The 21,863-nt window shown below is 34.8% G+C and overlaps 4 protein-coding genes across 4 annotated transcripts; 2 read left to right on the top strand and 2 right to left on the bottom strand.

Moving 5' to 3' along the window:
• The first annotated feature begins 974 nt into the window (after positions 1 to 974).
• On the top strand, positions 975 to 4,241 carry ROPGEF12 (RHO guanyl-nucleotide exchange factor 12). The gene is made up of 7 exons (XM_021442958.2): positions 975 to 1,505; positions 1,821 to 1,937; positions 2,113 to 2,267; positions 2,390 to 2,464; positions 2,584 to 2,856; positions 2,954 to 3,274; positions 3,532 to 4,241. The coding sequence occupies exons 1-7, from the start codon at positions 1,220 to 1,222 to the stop codon at positions 3,928 to 3,930; spliced, it is 1,626 nt and encodes a 541-aa protein (XP_021298633.1). The 5' UTR covers positions 975 to 1,219; the 3' UTR covers positions 3,931 to 4,241.
• A 406-nt stretch (positions 4,242 to 4,647) lies between these two features.
• On the bottom strand, positions 4,648 to 6,037 carry PSAH2 (photosystem I subunit H2). Its single transcript, XM_021442960.1, has 3 exons — positions 5,849 to 6,037; positions 5,572 to 5,698; positions 4,648 to 4,946 (listed from the first exon to the last, which is right to left on the bottom strand). The coding sequence occupies exons 1-3, from the start codon at positions 5,974 to 5,976 to the stop codon at positions 4,767 to 4,769; spliced, it is 435 nt and encodes a 144-aa protein (XP_021298635.1). The 5' UTR covers positions 5,977 to 6,037; the 3' UTR covers positions 4,648 to 4,766.
• Positions 6,038 to 8,968: 2,931 nt separating this feature from the next.
• Positions 8,969 to 9,926, top strand: RPS17 (ribosomal protein S17). The gene has a single exon (XM_021442959.2). The coding sequence runs from the start codon at positions 9,086 to 9,088 to the stop codon at positions 9,542 to 9,544; it is 459 nt and encodes a 152-aa protein (XP_021298634.1). The 5' UTR covers positions 8,969 to 9,085; the 3' UTR covers positions 9,545 to 9,926.
• A 544-nt stretch (positions 9,927 to 10,470) lies between these two features.
• GL2 (HD-ZIP IV family of homeobox-leucine zipper protein with lipid-binding START domain-containing protein) lies at positions 10,471 to 15,756 on the bottom strand. The gene is made up of 11 exons (XM_021443056.2): positions 15,595 to 15,756; positions 15,175 to 15,446; positions 14,451 to 14,568; positions 14,077 to 14,271; positions 13,590 to 13,967; positions 13,364 to 13,465; positions 12,188 to 12,397; positions 11,857 to 12,031; positions 11,500 to 11,771; positions 11,320 to 11,406; positions 10,471 to 11,177 (listed from the first exon to the last, which is right to left on the bottom strand). The coding sequence occupies exons 1-11, from the start codon at positions 15,661 to 15,663 to the stop codon at positions 10,794 to 10,796; spliced, it is 2,262 nt and encodes a 753-aa protein (XP_021298731.1). The 5' UTR covers positions 15,664 to 15,756; the 3' UTR covers positions 10,471 to 10,793.
• Positions 15,757 to 21,863: the final 6,107 nt, after the last annotated feature.

Here is a 21,863-nt window from a genome sequence, read left to right as displayed (position 1 = left end):
ATTATAAGTCAATGAATTTTCGTGTGCTTCCATACAGGGAATAAAGGTTCTACTCCATCCTAGGCTCCAGCCATTCTTTAAGCCCCACGGAGCTTCATGGCCTAATTATTTTAGGAAAAATAAAATCAATAATTGCATATTGCCAAATCATATACATCTTTATTTTCATTTAGATTATGTGTAGATTTAATTTATTTATTTATTTATTTTAGTTCATGATTATCTGCCACTAATATTATAAATTGAATTTATATTTGATACACTATTAATATATAGATCCTATATATTATTAGATGAACTAAATGTTTATCTCTTCATTAATAAATAAATAAAGATTCAATTACAAGCAGGGAAAAACCTCTGATATGTAATGAGATTTAGGACCTTTACAAGAGAATACTTGGATGAGGGAGTGAGATCATTTTGGAGGCAACTACAGTCTGCAAGTCAAGTCCTAACCAGCATAGCTTGTTGTGCTTGTCTGTACAGGTCATGTTTGTTGACAAAGAACTCATAGGTGGGAGGTTTAACTTGGTTAGGCTTTGATAGTTTAGTCAGTTTAATTTACAAAAAAACAGGATAAATAAAATTTAATCTTTCCTTATACTATAAGACAAAACTAATAAGTGGGATATAATTAGATTTTGTTTTCTTTTGTCATTTGATTCCTTCATCAGCCGCCCCATCAAGTTTAAATCCTTCTGGTGTTACTAATATAAAAGGATGGAAAAAGAAAGGGTGCTCATTACTTTATATAAGAATGATGCAATCTGCACCCCCGCCCCCCCTTTGTTTTTGCCAGGCTTTGACCTTCAAATTGAAAATGAACCATCCAATTGTTACAGCTTTCATAAATGAAACTAGACCCTCCAACATATAGAATTATCTAAATTTGTTATTGATTATTCTCCTTTAACTCACAGCTCATTTCTCGAACATGCACCCCACGTTCAACCATTACATACACTAAAATGGAGAAACCAACACAACAATCACCACCCCAAAATTTTGTCAAACTCTCTAAACTCCCCAAGATCACACCTCTGTCTAAAATCCTTTGGAAGAGGGGACTCCTTTTTGTTTCTTTTGGTCTCCTTTCCCTCTTCCATACCTCTCTCGTACAACAAAGACAAACAACAATACCTTTCTCTCCCTTTGTTATTTGTTCTTTGTATTGCTCGACTCCTTGCAACGAGTTGTTTTCCAGAAACATTAAAAGATGGTTCGGGCTCTTGAACAAGAACAAGAAAATTATAGGTCTAGGTTGTTTCATTTCAGGGATATGAATGAGAACACAGGAAGACATGCAAAGAGTTTGAGTATTGAGAGTGCTACTAGATTAGAAGAGGCAGGTATGGGGGAAGAGGTGGCAGTTAGAAGTCAGGGATCAAGAACTCAAAATGATCTACAGTCATTGAATAGAGGCGACAGGGGTCTCAGGTCAAGGATGGGCAAGGAAGAAATGGCTGCTGCCTTCCAAGCCAGAGAAAAGCAGCTATTAAATGGCAAGTTTCATACTTCTTTAGACTTGGGATGGATTTAACTGCCTGCAATGTTTTATACTATATATTTCCATTGAATTCTAGGAGTCATCAATAATCTTTCAAATTTTGATATGATTGAAAGAAAATAAACAGTATGATATGTTATAGATTAATTCCTCTAAGCAGAGAGTTTTATGGTATAGAATTATACATCCCTAGAGAAACATTTTTCTAATGTTGGAGATTTTGGTTTTCTATATTATAAAACATAAAGAGAAGGCTGGCTTCTTGTTGTTGACTGTTGGTTATGAAAAATATGCCATGATTTTGATTCAGATATGGAGCAGATGAAGGAAAAGTTTGCTAAATTACTCTTAGGTGAGGACATGTCAGGTGGAGGGAAGGGAGTTTCGTCAGCTTTAGCATTGTCAAATGCCATTACAAACCTTGCTGGTATTTTCTCCTTTCCTGTTTTTTCTCTCTGCTTTATGATACAGCAATAAATTGGGAACGGCTTTTGCCTAATCAATAGGAAATAACAATACTTTGGTCTTATCAGTATATATGCTCTCCTATATTTATCAATTTCTCTTGATTCTGTTTCTCGTTATACATCAATGGCTTTCAGCTTCTGTCTTTGGTGAACAATCACGCCTAGAGCCTATGTCAGCTGAAAGGAAAGGAAGGTGGAGAAAAGAAATAGATTGGCTCTTATCTGTCACTGATCACATTGTTGAATTTGTTCCATCTCAACAGAAAAACAAAGATGGATCAAACATGGAGGTATCTCTCTCTCCGCCTCTTTCTGACTGTATCTGAGCAATTATACGACTATATCTAAATGCATACATGCATTTTCTCCAGGGATCAAGTGTAACTTAGAATCTTTATTTCTTGATTATCAGATAATGGTCACAAAGCAACGGGCAGATCTTCATATGAACATTCCTGCCTTGCGGAAAATTGACACATTGCTTACTGTAAGGACATAGACTTATATATGCTTTTAGTTCATTTGAGCATAGATTTGCTCAATGGTGATAATAATCAAGCAACAAACTAGTACCTCTTTTAATGATGCTAAACTTACAATGCTCAGGACTGTCTAGATAACTTCAAGGACCAAAATGAATTCTATTATTTGTCAAGAGATGCCCCAGACTCAGAAAAAGGAAACAACAAGAGGAAAGATGACAAATGGTGGCTGCCTACTGTAAAAGTTCCCCAAGATGGTTTGTCAGATGCATCAAGAAAAAATCTGCAGTACCAAAAGGATTGCGTGTCTCAAGTGCTTAAAGCAGCAATGGCAATTAATGCCCAAGTTCTGTCAGAGATGGAGGTCCCTGAAAACTATATCGAGTCCCTCCCCAAGGTAAAGAAGGAAAATTCCAAATATCTAAAATGTTGCATGCAATCTAGTTTCACAAATCCCTTGCTCTTCTTTACCTTTTGTTGTTTATTTTTTTTAGAATGGGAGAGCTAGTCTTGGTGATTCAATCTATAGGAGTATCACAGTTGAATTCTTTGATCCTGATCAATTTCTCTCCACTATGGACTTATCATCAGAGCACAAGATTGTAGACCTCAAGAATAGAATTGAGGCATCTATAATAATATGGAAGAGGAAAATGAACCAAAAGGACGGAAAATCAGCTTGGGGTTCCGCTGTTAGCTTGGAGAAAAGAGAACTCTTTGAGGAGAGAGCTGAGACCATCTTACTCATTATCAAACAACGGTTCCCAGGAATTCCTCAATCTTCACTAGACATCAGCAAAATCCAATACAACCGGGTACTTGATTTTGCTGATACATAGAAATTTTTTATAAAACATTGGCATGATCCTCTGAGGCAATGCATCGTTACTATCTACTATTGCTTTTTCTTAGTGTCCTATCACAATGATAGCTCAAGTTTTCCTTTGAATGTAAGCATAGCCTGAGAATGTCAAACCTCTCTTGGTCCTTCTCATGGTAAAGGCTGCTTGATCCATGAGAATATCACCTATGCCTTGGAAACTTATTTTATGGATTTTTGTTGGCATCACAGGATGTAGGGCAGGCTGTCCTAGAGAGCTACTCAAGAATACTGGAAAGCTTGGCCTTTACGGTCTTGTCTAGGATTGAAGACGTCCTCCACGCTGATTTTGTTGCCCAAAATCCCAGTCAAGCATCATGCAAAAGGAACCCTTTAACGGAAGACAGCCAACCTATTTTGGTGCTTCCAAACCCAAAATATGATGCGGATACGCCCAACTCCATGACCCTCTCAGATTTACTTACCTGGAGTCTAGATCAAAATGACTCTGAGGCTAACAAAGACTCGACAGACGAGTTATCCAAAGAGGGAGACGCAAAGCATATGCAGAAACTAAGCGTAGTGACTAACAAGAAGGTTTCCTATCTTGAGAGCTTGGGTGGATTAAGAAGCCCAACGGCACGCCATTAAAGACAACAATAGCGGAGAAGATTAAGGGAAAATAATAGAACAACTGAAAGCTGTTAGAGCGATAGAAAGATAGAGAGAGTGTGATAGATTAAGGAATATAAAGAGTGAGAAAGCCTGACCTTCACATATAATTTTTCACACCTAGGATGGATTACTCTGACTTGTGGGCTGCTTTATTATTCTATTCCTTCCTTTTGTAAATAGGGAAGATAACTAAAGCTGTGGAATTTAAAGCATTTATATATGCTATCTTTGAAAACCAATAAAGGGGTTGTAGTTTGATAGCCACTGAACAACAAATGATTTATGACTTTATCTTCAGAATCCGTGTTTCTCAAATGCTATCACACCCAATAGCTATTTATCCCCATTGATTGTAGAATTGTCCCGTCGTTATTAAGCTGTCGCTATCCTACATTTTCATACGGTGGATCAATCACTTGGTAGTAGATATGACTTGTGATATAATCACACGAATTCAGCATCTTTCCAGAGAATGAGGCTTTTATTAGTTATGACTCCCCTGCTGAAGAGAAGTAAAGGGCAGATGAAAGCAACGCTGAGCAGCCTTCTTACCAGAAGAAGGTTCAAGGTTTTCTTAACAGTGGCAATCGGCGGTAGACATTTTCAATTCTTGATTGGCAATACTGATTTGTTATCAGACATGACGGGATCACTATCAAACACCACAGATTGGAACTAAAAGTAATGCATCAATTAAGCACATGAAACAAATGTCACTGGATTGAAAGTTAACAAAGGTGCTTTGTAGCATTACATTTCTCAAAACTAAAAGAAGATACATACAATGAGAAGCTTATAAGAGTTATACTAAATTAGATCTTGCCACGTGGCCCAGGCTTTGGTGGAAGTTGTGGGCCCTTCTTGATTGGTAGAAGGTCATCAGGAGCAGTGGCACTGACAAACAGAAGGAGGGAAGCACCTCCCAAGATCAGGAACTTGAGCAACAATCCTCTCTTGGTGAATGGAGCTGCAAATGTCTCAAAGAACTTGCTCTGCAATTCCAAACGCTTGTGCGCAATGTTAGTGAATCTTAAACATTCTCCTACTTGCTTATCAGGAATTATTGCAAATAATTAAGGTGAATTTGACAGGACTTAAATCATTCTTGACCAATTGCTGGAGACATGGGTAGCTGTATGCCTGACTCTTCCCATGTTTGAGATGACCGTTAGTAATTAAACTAAACTAACAACAGTTAACGTTGCTACCTCTATATGTTACCAGAATAATAGCAATGACCATTGTCCAGGATATTGTCACTGTCTTAGATTCATAAATCTTGGAATGGGGTCAAGAAATTTCAGTATTCTACATCCTTCATGATTTTACTTTGCTTTGAAGATTTAGTTGTAAAACCTAGCTCAGTTGGTTAGAGCACCCATTTAGTAAGAGGGAAGGTCTCGAATTCGACTCTCAATGAAAGCAGGTTCCATTCAGCATCAAGTTTGATTGCAAAAGTCAATCTTGACCATAAGTGTTTTTTGGATAGAGGTTTCCATTAACATGAATGAGCTAGTATATCATATACTATATCATAAGGCATCAACCAGTGTAAAAGTAGTCTGTAAATCCTTCCCCAACTATCAAATTCGTCAAAATGAGAAATAAGGTTCAAACCTGGAGAGAGTTGTATGGTGAAGGGGCATCAGATCCATACAAGTCCCATTGCCCTGTTGTGTTGCCCAAATCCTCCAAATCAAAGTACACGCTCTTATCACCATACTTTGCTACCACAGCACCAGCCCTATCAAATACCAAAAAAGACATTCAAGAAAGAACTATAAAGATTAGCCACCCTCATAATCAAAGAGCCAAATATTTAAACAATATTATATATGTATAAATCGGGCTCAAAGCATAAGGATTTATTTCCAGGCAACACAAATCAGGTTACCTGTAGTTTTTGGGTTTGAAACTCTGGCGACTTGGCTTGACAAAGAGCTTGGTTCCACTGAGGGAGCTTCCACCAAGGCCCTTGATGGTCGTGGGTTGAACAGCAGCTAAGGTTGCAACAGAAGCCATTGCCTTGGTTTTGGTTCCTGACTATTTTTCTTGCAGGTTTTGGTTCAACTGGCAATGGGGATGTTTGGGTTTTTGATCTTCTGCGTGGATCTCAACTGGACACGTGGCGAACTGGGTTTTCTTGAGAGAGATATGGAGTCCCATTTGGCTGGTGCCACGTGGATAGACCTGGATAAGCCTATCCATTTTATAATCTTCAAAAAAGAAAAGAAAATCATAATAATAACGGGCAGTGTTTAGCGCCTCAAAGTATTCAGCTGCTATATTTTAGTTGTCCACTGGGGATTCAATTAGCTCAATAAGAATCCATACGATTGTAGCAAAATCTCATCACCCATAGTTCCCATTATCGAGTCAGTAACTTGTATGAGTGGGGTCAATAATAGTAGTATTTTTTTATTTATAATACTTTTAATGTCCTATTGAAAAAATTAAATATAGAAACAAATACACCAAAATATAATACAATTTTCAAATAAAAATATTTATTTTACAATTTATCCGTAATGAAAATTAGCTCATAATCGTTTCATTAGTGATGCTACATCATTTTGTTTCTCCAACTTTTCCCTTTGCTAACCAAAACCTTTAAAAAATAAAATAGTTCAAATAGATGAATACGATACAATAAACTATTTTTTAAAATTAAAAATTACTAAAAAATACATGTCAAAAAATTCTTTAAACTTAGAAGTTGAACTTACACTCTTAGTAAAAAAACTATTAAATATAGTTAAGTTCAGTTGAAATTTATTTTTTTTATTCTCGTTTTCAATTTCTTAACTAATTTTAATGGTTTCAATATAAAAAAAATATTAATTTTTTATAAAATTATATTTGATGTATTAATAGTGTATAATTTTTATACACCGTCAAGTCATGAGATAGTGTCACTTTATCAAAAAATAAATTTAAAACTTTTAACGACTTGAAAATAAATATAATCAATTTTCTTTGAAAAATGAAAACAAATTTTGTCTCTCTCCAATTCCCTCTCACCCATTCTCCTTCTCTTCTTCTCCCATTTTCCATCCCCTATACGTAAAAAATGTTATACTTAATACTTCTTCAATAAAAAGCCCTACAAGATTTTTTATTTTGGAAAATTTCAAATTAAGTTTAATTTTTTTTAAGATGAACAAACTTACACTTCATTGAATTACCTTAAAAAAATAATGAAATTATTTAAATTAAATCAAATAGTCTTCCTTAGCAAACCAACTTGTTTGATTAAAAAGTTTGCCTAGAAAGAAACTTGTGGTAGATGTCCTTATTATTTTTCTGTTTAGTTTTTGCTCTTTAGTGAAACTGCTTTTGTATAGAATTTGGTGCTGCTTTACTAGTATTGGTTTTTCTAAAAAAAAAAAAAAGAAAAATTCATTTCATCAATAAAACTTTACAAACTATCCACTTGCTGTAGTGGAACACTACAACTGAAAACCTGGCAAACAAAACTTGCCCACTCCAAGTGTAGCCTGTAAGCAAAATGAAAAGAAACTTTCCCATCATGTTTTATATGGGATCATACTCCAAAGATACATGAATCAAATCAAACCCATCACCCACAAAACCCAGAAAAGAAATAGTTGCACTGGTTTTGATTAATTGCTGCAAATATCTGGTAGCTGTAGGCAAGTGTTTTTGAGTTGTTGATGTCAGATTTTGAAGTTCTGTTGGTGTCTCATTTAAAGATTTCCAATTTCGTGCTGGAAATTCGGCACGATAGGGCAGTAAGGTGAAGAATATAACAACTGTATGTAAAAGTTGTAACTGAATCAGTAAATAGGCTTTGGGTGAGAGAGATATATTGTCCATAAAGAATGAAAAAGGAGAAAGACGAAGAGGAGAATGAATGGGAGGGAGACGGGGAGAGAACAAAATTTTGTTTTTTTTGTTAAAATAATTGGTTTTATTTATTTTTAAATATAATCTCTTTTTATTGTTATGATATATATATAAATTATTAATTTCTAAAAGTTGAGTGAAGTCAATGTATCCTATATATAACGAAATGTGACTCAGTCACTGATACTATCCATTGATGCAAATTTCACTAAAATGGAATGACACCCTACTTGATTACAACAAACAATCTAAGGATTGGCTGTAAGTAAAACTCTTTCAGTTCGAATGCTTTCCAGACAAATAGTTGTGCAATAGCTGACTCGAAACCCTTTAGATGTCTTTGGCGATCAATGTGATGGAAAATTGGAAGACTTGGAGTTAGGCAAAGCTCTTCTTACTTTGTATTTGACACTTTGTTAAATCAATTTTGCTCTCAATGTGATGTGATGCACTGAGTTTGCCGATAGCTCTACAGCTTTCATGTCCAATCCCTCGAGTAACAATCCTTTCTTCGGTTTCTGCTCTTTTTTTTTTTCTTTTAATTTTATACTTTTGCAATAGAAGATCTATTATTGTGTGTAAGCAAATCAAGACTGAAAAAAAATTGTAATCTTGTATTTATTAATGGAAAATTATTACAACTCCGGTATATATACAGTAGCTATAAGAAGAAAAACTTGATTAACAGTTCAATTAGTCTGTTAATCCTTAACTTAATTAACAGCTAATACAAAATTTTAAAAGCATTATCATTACTTGATATCCATAAAAGTAAAAAAAAGAAAACTGACCGTGGGTTGGGTTGAGGTGGTAATACTACTTTAGAGAGTTGTTGAGGGTGATTTTGGGCTTAGGCTAATCCAGTCAATTTTAACTCATTGATACACCAACATTTCCATTATTAAATTAATATAGTAATATTTAATTATTGATGTACGAATAAGAATTTTAAATATAAGTAAACTTACATTATTTATTTAATAAAACATAATAACTTCGACTCGATCTCAACATGTTGTTAAGAAAGCTTGCAACATGTAATTTAAGATCTTCTATTTATAGCATTTGTATAATAATATTAAACAAATAAAGAAGGGAAAAATAGGGAAAAGGTTTAAAAAAATAAACTTAGGAAAGTGAAGCATCGAGGGCACCCGCTCTCCTACACCGAAACCCATATGCCCAACCCATAACCGATAAAACGAAAGGAAGTTCCCAGTCCCCCTTATCCCCTTCTTCTCCAACTCCGAAACTCTATCCCGAAATGTCCATAACTTCCTCTCTCCAATCTCTCAAGCTTTCATCCCCATTTCTCGATGGCACAACATCCCTTTCTCTTCTCTCAAAACCCAATTCTTCTCGGTCTCACCAACCCCTCAAAACCCCAACTTTTCTCCCTCCAATCAGGGCCATGAAATCACTGCAAGGCAAGGTCGTTTGCGCTACAAATGACAAGACAGTGTCCGTGGAAGTGGTGCGTTTAGCTCCGCATCCAAAGTACAAGAGGCGTGTCAGGAAGAAGAAGAAGTTCCAGGCTCATGACCCAGATAACCAATTCAAAGTTGGTGACTTTGTGCAGCTTGAAAAGAGCAGGCCTATTAGCAAGACCAAGACTTTCATTGCTGTGCCTGTACCAAGTAAGAATGGGAGGCAGGAGAAGAAGGAGACAGGGGAGCTTGGGATTCCATTGGAGTCTCAACAGCCTCAAGAGCAGCAGGCTTAGTATTAAGCCCTTGGGTGGGGCCCTTTTATTTAGGTAAATTTGTAAACCTTTGCAAGTATTTTTAGCGTTCGAAAACTGTTTTTTTCTTGGTGTAATAATTGTTGTTTTCATGAGTATGGATTGTTTATCGGGTTGTCATGATCTTGGTGCTCTCTGCTCGAATTTTGATGGGTTTTTTGTTAATTAGTGAAGAAGTTGATGTTCTAGTGATAAAATCAGGATTGAGAGGCTATTTGAGTTTGGGCGCAAATACTGGGGACAATCGGGATTGAGTTCTGTGAAGTAGAATTGTAAGTTCGGAAAATGGTGAAATTGATAAGTAGAACATAATTATGTGGTAGTACTTTGGTTTGTAGGAATGGATTACGGTAGAATTTTGATACGTTTGCTTAATGGATTGAAATGATTATGGCGCTAGGCTACAAGGCAATTGTTCTGTTTTCGTGTTGGTCTGAGAATTTGGGTCCTAGACTTAAGCAGCAATGCAAAGCTGTTTGACCATTGGTTAAAAGGGGAGGGTATAGTTAACAGTCTGTGTCTGTTATGTTTGATAACAACAGTAGTGATTTCCGAAGAGAGAAAATGCTTCACATGGTAATGATTTACCAAAAAAGTTAAAGAGTCCCAAAGTGCATCTCCATGATGCTGCATGAGGGGCCTCATAGGTCCTAAATTTTTTCCATTGACATTGTTTCATAATAATTAGTAATTAAGATTCGCATTACTGCTGCAGCGTCTTGGCATGCAATGATATCTCTGAGACCTTTATTGGTTGGATAATTTTAGCACTATAAAACCCCTAAATCCCTTAAAAAAAACAGTGGATAATTCAACAGATTTCAGGAATATATTTTGCCCGAGGAATCCTCGCATTGCTTCTATGAGTTTCTAACTTTTGGGCTTTAAACAATTCCAGGCTGCATAAGTTGGTAAAGCAATCAAGATAACCACAATATTGCATTAATGAATAGTAATTCTATACAAGAGAATATTTCACTCTCCTAGATCTAAAAAGGTTTTGAAATCCAACTCTCTCCATCCAGCTTGCCCTGTAAAAATATGCCTGAAGTCCAAACCATGTGCTAACCAAGAAGGAATAGAAACAAAGCCCACATCGCAAAAATAGGTCATTTTCTTAAACCTGTTAGTCGTGGGGGTAAAAGGAAGAGAAAAGGAAAAAATAAATAAAAGAAAAACCCTATTGAGTGTTTTACAATTAATATCTACCTAATCAAGAAAACTATCGTGGTCAACCATCTTCGCACTGCAAGCTCGTCTTAATGCTTCGCAATGTGCAAGATATTAGTGTGTTGACAGATTCCACAGATTCCATGGTTAGTTTGGCAGTCGGGGAACTGTTCGTTAGGATTTGGAAAGCTATTGTAAGCAAAGATCCTCCTTCGGTATCATTGCTCTTCTCTTGCCTAGAAGTGATCACTAAAGGCCTTGACTCGAGCCCGTCAGGAAGAATGGAGAACCCTGAAGGTAATATGGCCATGTTGCTTGAGTCGCACCCTGTGATCACTGACTGCATACCAGCTATGTCCACGTGAGCAAAGATCACCATGGATTCAAAAGCATTTGTGCAACTGTCTTGGAGCACCCACGTGCTATTCTCTTTTGACTTCATTGCCTGAACGGAAAAGACGATGCAACTTAGAATGGTGGATAAGATTCAGAAAAAGTATCTTCTATGTTCTGCTTGGTTGCAGGCGAAAGAGAGAAAAAGCATAATTTAATCTGGATTATACCCTGCTGGGAGATGGAGAACTTACTTGAATTGCTACTGCATTGCCCCGATCTTGCCCCTTGGCGAGGTTTGCAATGGACTGTACAGGACCTCCATTTGACATGATATCCCACTAAAGTTTACACAAGAAAGATGGTTAAATGATTATTCTTGTTAAACTTATTCTAGTTGTATGGCATCAAGGCAAAGTTATACTGTATACTACCTCATTGCGACGAGCTTCATCTCTCAAGAAATCAAATAGGACATTAGGAGAGACAGGCAACCAAACGGAAGAAACAGCACAGACAATCACCCCAAGAGGTTCGCCAGGGTCATTTAAATTTTTCCTGGAAGAAACCCTAATGTCTTCCCCTGTTTTACTAGGGACTTTGTTCCAAGTGTGATAGCTTGATGCTCCAATTGCATGGCAAAAGCTCCATGTCATTCGTTGGGCCAACTTCAAAATGCTCTTCCTCCCAGCCAATGTTGCAACACCTAGATGGGCATTAGTCGAAAATTTTCTTTGATGAACAAAAAAATTGTTAACTCAAATAATACAATGGATTAAATTTAAACTTACCAGTTGAATCCTTAGTTGGAACATTGGTTGCCATGAAGAAAACAAGCCGTTCACACTGAAGTTGCAATGTTGCCATCCAATGCCTTGCACCAAAGGCTAGACCACTGCTAACGACGGTGCGGTACATGGTGTGAACGGTGCTTTTCTGGCACTCAAGGTGTTCCACCCAGGTAACCTGAAAAATTGTTGAAATGATCCTCATAAGGTCGTTATCAAAATGAAATTATCTACTCATTTTTTGCATTAAGCAAGAAAGAAACTATCGACTCTTTTGGCACACCACCAATTTTCTTCAACAGAGCCTACGTGCATATATTAAATGTATATGTACCTTGCAATGGCCATTGGATTTATCCTCGATGATGCAACCTGATGGACGTTTTCTGCATTTTACTAAGGATGCATCAATATTTTCCTCAACTTTGTCAATAGAAACGTCGACAATTGCCCATTGTTCAGCACTCAATTGCTTGCAATACCGGACAAAATATACTTCTCTGGTAGGCACCAAGGGTGTGAGCATTTGCAGCTCCGCAAACATCTGCAACCATGGCCATTAATATGATGTGACATTGTATTGCTAGGAATCTGCCTTTCAATTGGACAGTTTGATTACAGAAATAAATGCCCAATAATAAGCTATGTTGGGTATCTCAATTCCAAGAAATTATGGAAGGGTCGGTGAAGCCTAAATGTATAAATAATTTGATCTTCCACTGAGTTCGGGATTGTAGATTAGTTGATTTTTTCCCCTTTTTTTTTTGGGTTAGAGCCAAAAAGAAGAAAAGGTTTTGGCTTTTCACGTGGACCACTTGGCCAAAAAGAAAGAAAGAAAAACGTACAAGCAGATAGCTAGCGTCGAAAATCACCCCTTTCTCAATAAAGTATGTTAAAAATGTGGGAAGTTGCTTTGCAGATTCTTGGCTGTTCCCCAACAATCTAATTAAGACTTGTAGGAAATGATCAAGTACTTCATTCTATGGCAAATTAGCAATCAAATTCCTAAAAGGTCACAGCTGTGCAGCATTTTGACTGAGCTTCACTCTATCTTAACGTTGAATTTCATGTCTTACTCCAATGTACAAGCAACATTTAAACATTGATTCAGATAATTGAAGCTGATTAAAGGTGCATAGAGAGCATGGCTTTTGGATTAAGTTTTGATAGTTAACGTAATACCTAACATTTTGTTTGGTTTGAATTTAAAACCATTTTTGAACCATGCATATCATAATAATAATAACATGGAGAGGTGCTTTTTTCAATTTTAGCCTATTGCTAAACTTTAAGCTAAGTAAGAGCATGATTTGTTGGATTAACCCATATTATATTATTATATATATTATTTGAAATAATAGCTCTTTTTTGTTTTTTGTCATCTTATATATTCTCTTTATTTTGCCTGCATCTGGGATTAAATGATTGATTGAACTAACCATTTTCCATGCTAAATAACAGCTAGTCCTCAATATGTTGAAACCAAGAGAATGCGTACTGGGCAACGTACCAATTGTACAGCACCACTTCTGTTAGGAGCTTCACCGTTGCAAATCACATCAACAGTAGCCGCCTTTGAAATTAAGCATGGGAACATTTCCTTCCATTGATTCTACGGAAAAACCGTAAGGCATTAGTTTTGATTCTTTCAAGAAAAGATGTCAAGGAAGTTTCTATAAATTAGTTAAAGCGACCTAGTATCCATTAATAGTATATAGACTATGCCATATTCTTACCACATCCACGAAGCTTTGAACTAGCCTTGGGAGATCAACAAAAACAACCCCGGTCCCTCTAGAGGCCTCAATGGATCTTTTCGGCCTCCCATTGCTTGAATTTTCGACAGAGAATTCTTTGACATACTCATCATAGTTAAGAATCTCGCGACCAGTCTCGACGCTTCGAACCCACAGCGGTTCACCAGCCGTAGCCATCTTCTTCAACTCTTCCGTTGCTTGGTTAACAATCTCCATAATTCTTGACTTCTCAAGCCCAAATATTCCGGTGTAAAAATCCAATGAGCTCCTGTTTTCTTGGTCATTTGCAGCCGAGCATGAACTAGTCGAAGCTGCCCCTGGAGGGTATTTTCCAATAGCTGCTCTCAGTTTTTCTACCTGAAATGTTTTGAAACGAAAATCTTGTCAGCTTATTGTAATATGCACATTAAATACAGGATTTTAAGGGCAACAAAAAAGCTTCTATCAATCAATCACTTCTCGACACCTCGGCTTTGAGTTTGGCATTCTCGATACGTAGTTGCTGTCCTTCAGTTGTCATGGAGCCATCTTTGCTAGTGGTAGCCATGCCGCAGCTGGGGCAACAAGCTTTGTTTATAGTCTCCCTCATGGCTTTGTTTTCGTCCCGGAGTTTGTCCAGCTCTTGTTTCAACAAAGAATTTTCATGGCGCTCTTGTATAGCCTGCAAATTGGCTACTCCATTAACACTAGCAAAGATGATATACAAAGTGCAACATGAGTAATTAGTTCATTTGTTGAGAAATAATCCGACTTAACCAAAGTTTTTTTAAACGAAGTTAATCACCATTTCAAACTGAAATAGATGAAATGAAAAGTTTAAAACAGAATAATAGGGATTACCTTGATTTGTGTTCGACGATTTTGAAACCAGAACTTGACTTGCCTTGGAGCAAGGCCTAATTGTTTGCTCAGCTGCTGCCTTTGCTTCTCATCTGGATGGGGTGATTCCTTAAACAGACTGGCAACATATTCATGGAAAAGAGGAAAAACAGTCCTTGTTAGAGACACAAAAGAGACCAAATCTCATCATAATCTTTGATCGTATGAGGATAATGTCAAGCAATTAGAGAACAAGAGAAATCACTTCATCCATGGAAAAAGAAAAGAAAAGAAAGCTTCTGGTACAGATGGTTTATTTATTCTTTCCCCGGCGTGGATATCAATCTTCATGTAAAAACAAAGGTAGAAAAAGGTTACTAAAGTCACCATAAAATTTTGAGTCATCTTTAACTTTATAATCTTGTTTCTTCTGTAAGCATGTCACTAACTTTTTATTAAAAATCTTTCCAACTACATCGTACGTATGCTAAGTAATGTATGTATGTATGCATATACGAGAGATGTCCGCATGCAACTCGTAATTAACATAACCAGTTTCATTAAAGAACTAACTTGTCAAATCGCAAACGAGATTTCCATTAGCATCACATAGTGGGTGAATCTGAATTAATTCCAAGATTAACTTAATTAGTTTCTTAACATAAACCTTTTATTTATTTACATGTATGTATGTATGTAATATGAGAATTAAGAAAAGAGGGTGAGAAAATGGAAGAGTACTTACGCTTCCATTTCTCTGATTTGCTCTGCGGTGTGACGATGATACTTCTTCCTCTTCTTCTTTTTGCTTTTGTCCCCATCGTCTTCTTCATCCTCGTGCTCTAATAACTCATCTTCTGATCTTGATCTTGCAGGACCCGAGTTCTCGCTACTAATCTCAACGGTCTCTTCTCTTTTACCTGATCCTCCTCCTCCACTTCCTTCATCTCCTTCCTCCACCTCCATATTCGCAGCTGCTGCAGCCGCCGCGGCACCGGCATCGCGGAATATTCCGGCCTTTCAATAACATAACACGTAGAAATAAGCGGGAAGCGAGAAATAGAAACCAAAACCATAGGAAGGAGAAAAAGAATAGAATTAATGAACATGTACATATATGTATATATATTGCGAATAGACATGGAAAAATGGAGTTAAAACTTACAAGGCTGAGGGAGAGAGCGGGAGAAGCAAAGAAGTCTTTGGTGGGTGGGTTAGACATGTCGACGCCCATGGCACAATGGGATTCGCTTGGGTGAGGAAATGGTTGTTTTAAGGGGTAGCAACGGAGGTGGGCAGAGAGAGGAATTGATGTGGGGTCTTATTGATTTAAGGATATAAAACAAAAAAGAACTCAACCTAAAGAGCGTTGCTTTTCTATTTCGTTTTGAGGAAAATATTGAAAATTAAAAAAAAAAAAAACGTATTCTGTCTTAGGGTTTAGCGAGGAGGGGAGGGGAGGGAAGAAAAAGGCTGGTAGGAGTTGACTGTTAGATATTCTAAGTGGAAAATGTGAAGACCCAACTAACTTTAAGCGGTTGATTCGGGCTCTCCAACGGTATTTTCAGGTTATAATATATATATATATATATATATATATATATATATATATATTCACATATTTCTGGCTTCAGCTTACGGCTGGCTCAAACCATTGGCTCATATAGTACTTTGGCAAAAGGAGTGTTTGGGTCTTAACATTCAAAACATAATAAGGGATCAATTTGCCCATTCGGATCGTTGCTACTGTATAAATCAATTTGTCTGACTATCATATTACTATGGAATTATAGTAAAATTGAAGTGTATTAATTTGATGATTTAATTAGATACCGTGTTTTATGATTTACAAAAATCAAATTTTCTTTTTTTCTCAAGCATAACCTTATCTAGTCTACTTATCTGGACTAAACCTACACATGAAAAATATATCTCAGAGATCCAACAAAAGTTCCTTCCAGCGCTAAAGGTAAGAGAATCACTTTTGTTGACTTGATGTTGAACATGTAGTTGATTACTCGCTTGCTTCACAATATTGTTTGATTGGTAGCCACAAAACTGCTTGTTATCCATTTTCCTGTTTGCACAGTCCTAGGTATATTTGAATTTTCAATGATCTTATAGAATTAAACCTCAAGGTTAAGGCCAGGATTTTCCCCTTTCAAATAATTAATTTTGCTCCTTGAATAAGTTATTCTATCTTTTTAATTTTTTTTTTAGGGTTAATAAGACAGAAGCTAGCTGCGTCTTTTTAATCACAAAAAAAGCATAGAGTAACATATATTTATATATGTATATGGTAAGAATAATTACAAACTTAAAAGAAATAATCTCGCCAAATTTTGGTGAGGATCAAATTAAAGTAAAATATATATATGCTACTACCAGTAATCAATGGAAGTTGACAAATTGTACATGTGAACAGGTCAATAGAATAAACAAAAGTATTTCATCGCTGCTCATAGCCCAGTGGCAGTCATCACCAAAGATAATTTTACTTTGAAATGATCACGTACTAATCTATGTAATCTTTATTTTAATGACAGATATAAACCTAGTAATCAAAACCTAAGAGGCGGCGGCTTTCACTCATTCTGCGGGCTTCGGAGATGATCAAAACTACTCTTCTTATTCTTACCTAATGGTCCCAAATGCATTTTCTTCTTTGGAGGACAATGAACAAATCCAGAGATTAGCTTCGTACTATTAATTATTACTTAAATCCAATAATACCACATTTTTTTGAAAAAGTTTTTTCCCATCAATTAATGAATCAAATTTGAAAGATGGGTACTGTTAATGTTCTTTAGAAAAACTCATGCTCCTATTAATTTTAAAAAAAAATTCAAAAAGTCCATCACTTATTTATGTAATAATCTATAGTACATATGCTTTTCCATCTACCTCTCACATTTAAAATTGGGTAATAACCATAGTTATTATTATTATATTATACACGATACCTATAAATACATTACGATATTAATAAAAAACTATATGTATCTATAAGTGTATCGCAGTTAATTAAATATTGAAAACGTATTATACGATACATGATATATATATATTACAATATGAGACGTAAGATATGATGCGATTGATATATTTTTTATAAACTTAATTATAATTAATTATTAAAATTTTTTTAAGTTTATTTTTTTATTGTTTTGAATTGAAATATAAAAAATTATATTTTATGAGTTTAAATTTTTATATTTTAAACAAAAAATACTAAAAAATTGAATTCTCTTTTATTTTTAACATGGTAAAATTTTTTATTTTTAATTAATAAATTAATATAAAAAATATATATTTTATTTTAAAATCTATATTAATAAAGAATATGTTAAAAGTTTAAATTAAAAAAATAATTATCTTTTCAATTTACATCCTATAATCTTTAATTTTGTTAAAAAATATAATATTTTTTTTAATTTTTTTATTTTACATGTATAAATGTTATTTTTAATTAATTTTAAAATATTTAATTATATCTTACAATATGATATAATACTCGATACTTGATACTCGACATCAAAAAATAAAATTTTAAATACATAATATGTATTTTGATTTAACAACTATAATAATAACGAGTTCAATTATATAAAAGTTTTCCTTCCACCTCAAATATTAATTTTGAAATTAATTTATTGTTCTAACTGTAAATTATTACATTTAGTACAAAAAATTATTACAAATAACACTTATAATCAGTGGTCTTAAGATATTTGATAACAAAAATATAAAAGGAATAATAATAATAAAGAGTAGCTTAGCTGGCGAGCTATGTTGGGAGAAGAGGCGGCTTACCTTGACTGAAGGTCAAACCGTACAGTCTTGATTATGAAGCCACAAAAAACCTATGAGAGTTTGTCTCTTGCTCTTTTATTATTTATATTATTATAATTATTATTATTATATTGGTCCGTGTCTTTATATCATTTAAAGGGTTGAAAGAAGCGAATGCAATTAATGAATTTGGCTCTAAGCTTTTCAATTTTTTTAAAGAAAATCCTCCCAAAGTTTCAAAGTATGGGTTAAGTCAATTCTTAATCTTGTAATCTTTAGACTTTGGGGTGCTAATATCCTTTTCCACAACAGCTACCATCAAATATCAAAACAAAGGCAAAGGCAGGACTCGATCATTAACAAATTTCTCTACTTATTAAAATTTTATTTTCAATTGAAAAAGAAAACCCCTATTTATTTGGAATGATCATGATAACTAATTAAATCCTACAACTATTTATTTGAGGCTCTTCACAAATATCCATAGATATTCTTAATTAGATTTGAGTGATATATAGTGGCACAACAAGGTAGTACAAAATTAAGCATGATGCAATGATACATGGGCACAAATAAATATGAAGAATTTAAGAGATACAATGTTTGTTTAATAAATTCCATTAATAAAAAATAAATAAATAAACAATCAAATCATTTCACTCTAAAATTTAACACATGAATGAGACAATATTTTAAGTGTAAAAGTCAAGATTACTAATTAAGTTGTTAAATAGTTTTAGCCAATTGATTCCTATTTTCTAATTATTTTTTTTTATAAAAAAAAATTCTGGCTTCCAATGAAAGTGATATATGCCTCTAACGACAATTTTTAGCATCAAACTGAATTCTTATTGGACAAATAAACCCACTTTCGGTTTCACTAGTTCTGAAAAAGTTTAAGGGGACAGAGAAATAATACTAGGTATGAATGAACCCCTTCTTTTCACAAAATCCTAATGGATACAACAGGACAAGAAATTTGGTTAATACTTTCCCAATTTTTCTCTCTTTAAAATCAATCTTCTTTTGAATTTTCGAGTGGGTTTTTCTACGACATTGAGAAGCAAAAAAAAAAAATTCAAAAGCTTTTCTTGTCTTTGTTTCTCACTGAAAACACCTACCTGAAGGTAGAGACGGGGGAATAAAGAGGAATTTTCCTTCACCTCAAAAACCCATGCCCATGTCGACATGATATTATTCATAAGAGAATCTATAAGAACATGGGACCCTTAAAAAGGGGCAAAGATGGGGTTTAGCTAATGGTGCCATGAAGCTTTTGGGAAAGCTAATTTTTTGGATCGAACTAGCAAAAGTTCTTTGCTTTGGAGGTCTAGTAGAGGTATATACATTGAAAAGTTTAACAGACAAAACCACCCAGGTATGTGACCCTAATTGTGATTCACTTCTTATTTGTCTTTCATTTCATGTGCTAAACATTTGACCTTTTCAATTGCTTATGTGTGTAATAGAAACTTAATTTAAGTTGATGTTCAAAGAACAATATAAATGAATGGGTGCTATTATGAGCCATCAGCATCCATAATTAAAGTTTTGGTGCCATACGGGTTATGATTAAGCTCATCTGCAATTCAACTTAGACATATATCAACTTTTATTTTTGTTCATTTTATCTGCTTTGGTAGTTAGGACTGGTAGAAATATAAGGCAATCACATGGTTCCCAATAAAATAAAAGAAACAAACAAAAGGAAATTGTAGAGTACAGTATTAATTGATTTGAGGTTTCTCTCTCTCTCTCTCTCTACTTTATCTATCTTTTTATCATACATTGCTAACATCTTTTCTTCATCATCTATTAGGGAAAGCAAAAGGAGAAAACCAAGATATCTTGCAAGCAAGAACCAACAAGTATCTTTGCTTTCTTAATTTTAAAGTCTTTGCATGGATTTCTTATGATGCAAGTATTGGCGCCTTGAGATAACAATATGAAATTTCAAGGGGGGGAAAAGTTGGGAAAGGGTGTGATAATTTCAATAAATTTAAGCTAGGAAAGATGTACTAGAATCATGAGATTATTGAAAAGGCTACACAAGAAAGGGGCAGAGTCCTCAAAATTTAAAGGAAAAGGGGAAGGTAGAAGAAATACTCATTATAATATCAGCTACTTTAAATAAAAATGGTATTCATAAAAAGCTGACAAAGTGAAATTAGTGCCCAAGAAAAATTGACTAAATCATGCAAACCAAACATCATTAAAGGACGGATTAAACAATCAAATATCAAAGTATATGGACCAAATAGTACAGCAATTACTGTTATACCTATCCAATATGGCAGATAATTACTTCAGAGTATTACTCTAATCCTCTTCCTATTTATGATTTCATTCAACTTCAGGGATTTTTTCTCATATTTCTTCGCTCTAACAACTCAGAGTTATATATTATGCTTCTCATTGTGTCCTGTCTTCCTAATATTTATTTTCAATTCTATTTACTAAGATGTAAATATTGACAACAGATTTGCAAAGTTACAATTACAGTCACAGCGACATACAGATTGATATCAGATGTGAGATGACAGGCGCAATGCCTTCGGTTAATCAGCTGAAACAAAGGACAGTTGTGAGCATTTAATTCCTTCTTCCCAAGTGTTCTTGGGTTTTTAAGATTATCATACAACAGATGAGAACTCTTGCAAAAAAGCATAAAATAAATGAACACCTTCCAATATAGTAATTTGCATAGGCTAAGACTGATTGAATCCTATTAAATTACAAATTTCCAGTCATCAAGTTAACCACAAATCCTAACACGTCACGCCATCTGGATGGATCAAGCATAATGCAAAACCAGAGGTCCCATAGGCATGTGAGAAAACCATCAATAGGAGCATGTCACATAGAGAATTGAGCCAAATTATGATGCCATAATGATCTGTTTAAATACAACTAGCATGATTTTTGTAAGATCATGGTATTATACAAACGCTTCTAACTGCCTATCAAACTTCTAGTGACCGTTAGTTGTTGAAGAGTAGATGAAATGGTGGTTCTGTAAATCAGGTGAAAGCCTACCACCAAAAGAGTGCCATGTAAATTTGAACTAATAAATACTATGGAATATAATTGCTAAGAAAATTTCATGGAGTGGGTTTCAAACAAAAGAAATTTTGATGCCTGAAGTTTATGTCATTCATTCATGAATGCCCATTGAGGTCATATAAGTTTCCTAGGGGAAAGGGAATCTCCACCTCATTTGTCCCTTCTTAGTAATTGAACTAACTATATCTGTGGAGCATGCATGCAGTAGGAGTTAGTTGAGATAGAAAATGTGACAGACACTGAAATTTATGCACAAGGCTCCGGGATATATCAATTCATTTACATAACAAACAAACTGCAACTAATTAAATGAGCTATTTCAAACCTATCCCTTCACCTGCTCTTAAAGCTCATCCCTGGCAGCTAACTAATGGCAGCTTAACTGGCGTCTCCTCCAATTTATACGCTGATATCAATTAAATAGATTAAATCATCATGAAATGCAATCAATTAAGGATTTCATTATCATTTTTCATTAGAAATTTTCATATCTTCCAATCTGTCATACATATGGGACTAAGGTCTCATTATGCAATTCATCAGAAAAAAGTATGGTCACTATTCCAAGTTTGATCTCTT

Source organism: Theobroma umbraticum, unplaced genomic scaffold (assembly GCF_002168275.2).
Source record: "Theobroma umbraticum cultivar Fairchild unplaced genomic scaffold, ASM216827v3 scaffold_34.0, whole genome shotgun sequence".
NCBI classification, from domain to species: domain Eukaryota; kingdom Viridiplantae; phylum Streptophyta; class Magnoliopsida; order Malvales; family Malvaceae; genus Theobroma; species Theobroma umbraticum.
Note: the sequence above shows the minus strand (reverse complement) of the source record. Positions and strands in the feature narration are given on the sequence as shown.

Excerpts from the sequence above, each read along its gene's own strand:
- ROPGEF12 (XM_021442958.2), top strand. The coding sequence starts at position 1,220 with ATGGTTCGGGCTCTTGAACAAGAACAAGAAAATTATAGGTCTAGGTTG. Across the intron at positions 1,506-1,820 it reads AGAAAAGCAGCTATTAAATG|ATATGGAGCAGATGAAGGAA; the intron begins GCAAGTTTCATA and ends ATTTTGATTCAG. Across the intron at positions 2,465-2,583 it reads AAATTGACACATTGCTTACT|GACTGTCTAGATAACTTCAA; the intron begins GTAAGGACATAG and ends TACAATGCTCAG.
- PSAH2 (XM_021442960.1), bottom strand. The coding sequence starts at position 5,976 with ATGGCTTCTGTTGCAACCTTAGCTGCTGTTCAACCCACGACCATCAAG. Across the intron at positions 5,699-5,848 it reads TTCAAACCCAAAAACTACAG|GGCTGGTGCTGTGGTAGCAA; the intron begins GTAACCTGATTT and ends GGTATTTGATAG. Across the intron at positions 4,947-5,571 it reads CACCATACAACTCTCTCCAG|AGCAAGTTCTTTGAGACATT; the intron begins GTTTGAACCTTA and ends TTGGAATTGCAG.
- RPS17 (XM_021442959.2), top strand. The coding sequence starts at position 9,086 with ATGTCCATAACTTCCTCTCTCCAATCTCTCAAGCTTTCATCCCCATTT.
- GL2 (XM_021443056.2), bottom strand. The coding sequence starts at position 15,663 with ATGGGCGTCGACATGTCTAACCCACCCACCAAAGACTTCTTTGCTTCT. Across the intron at positions 12,398-13,363 it reads GAAGTGGTGCTGTACAATTG|ATGTTTGCGGAGCTGCAAAT; the intron begins GTACGTTGCCCA and ends CCATGGTTGCAG. Across the intron at positions 11,772-11,856 it reads TCCAACTAAGGATTCAACTG|GTGTTGCAACATTGGCTGGG; the intron begins GTAAGTTTAAAT and ends ATGCCCATCTAG.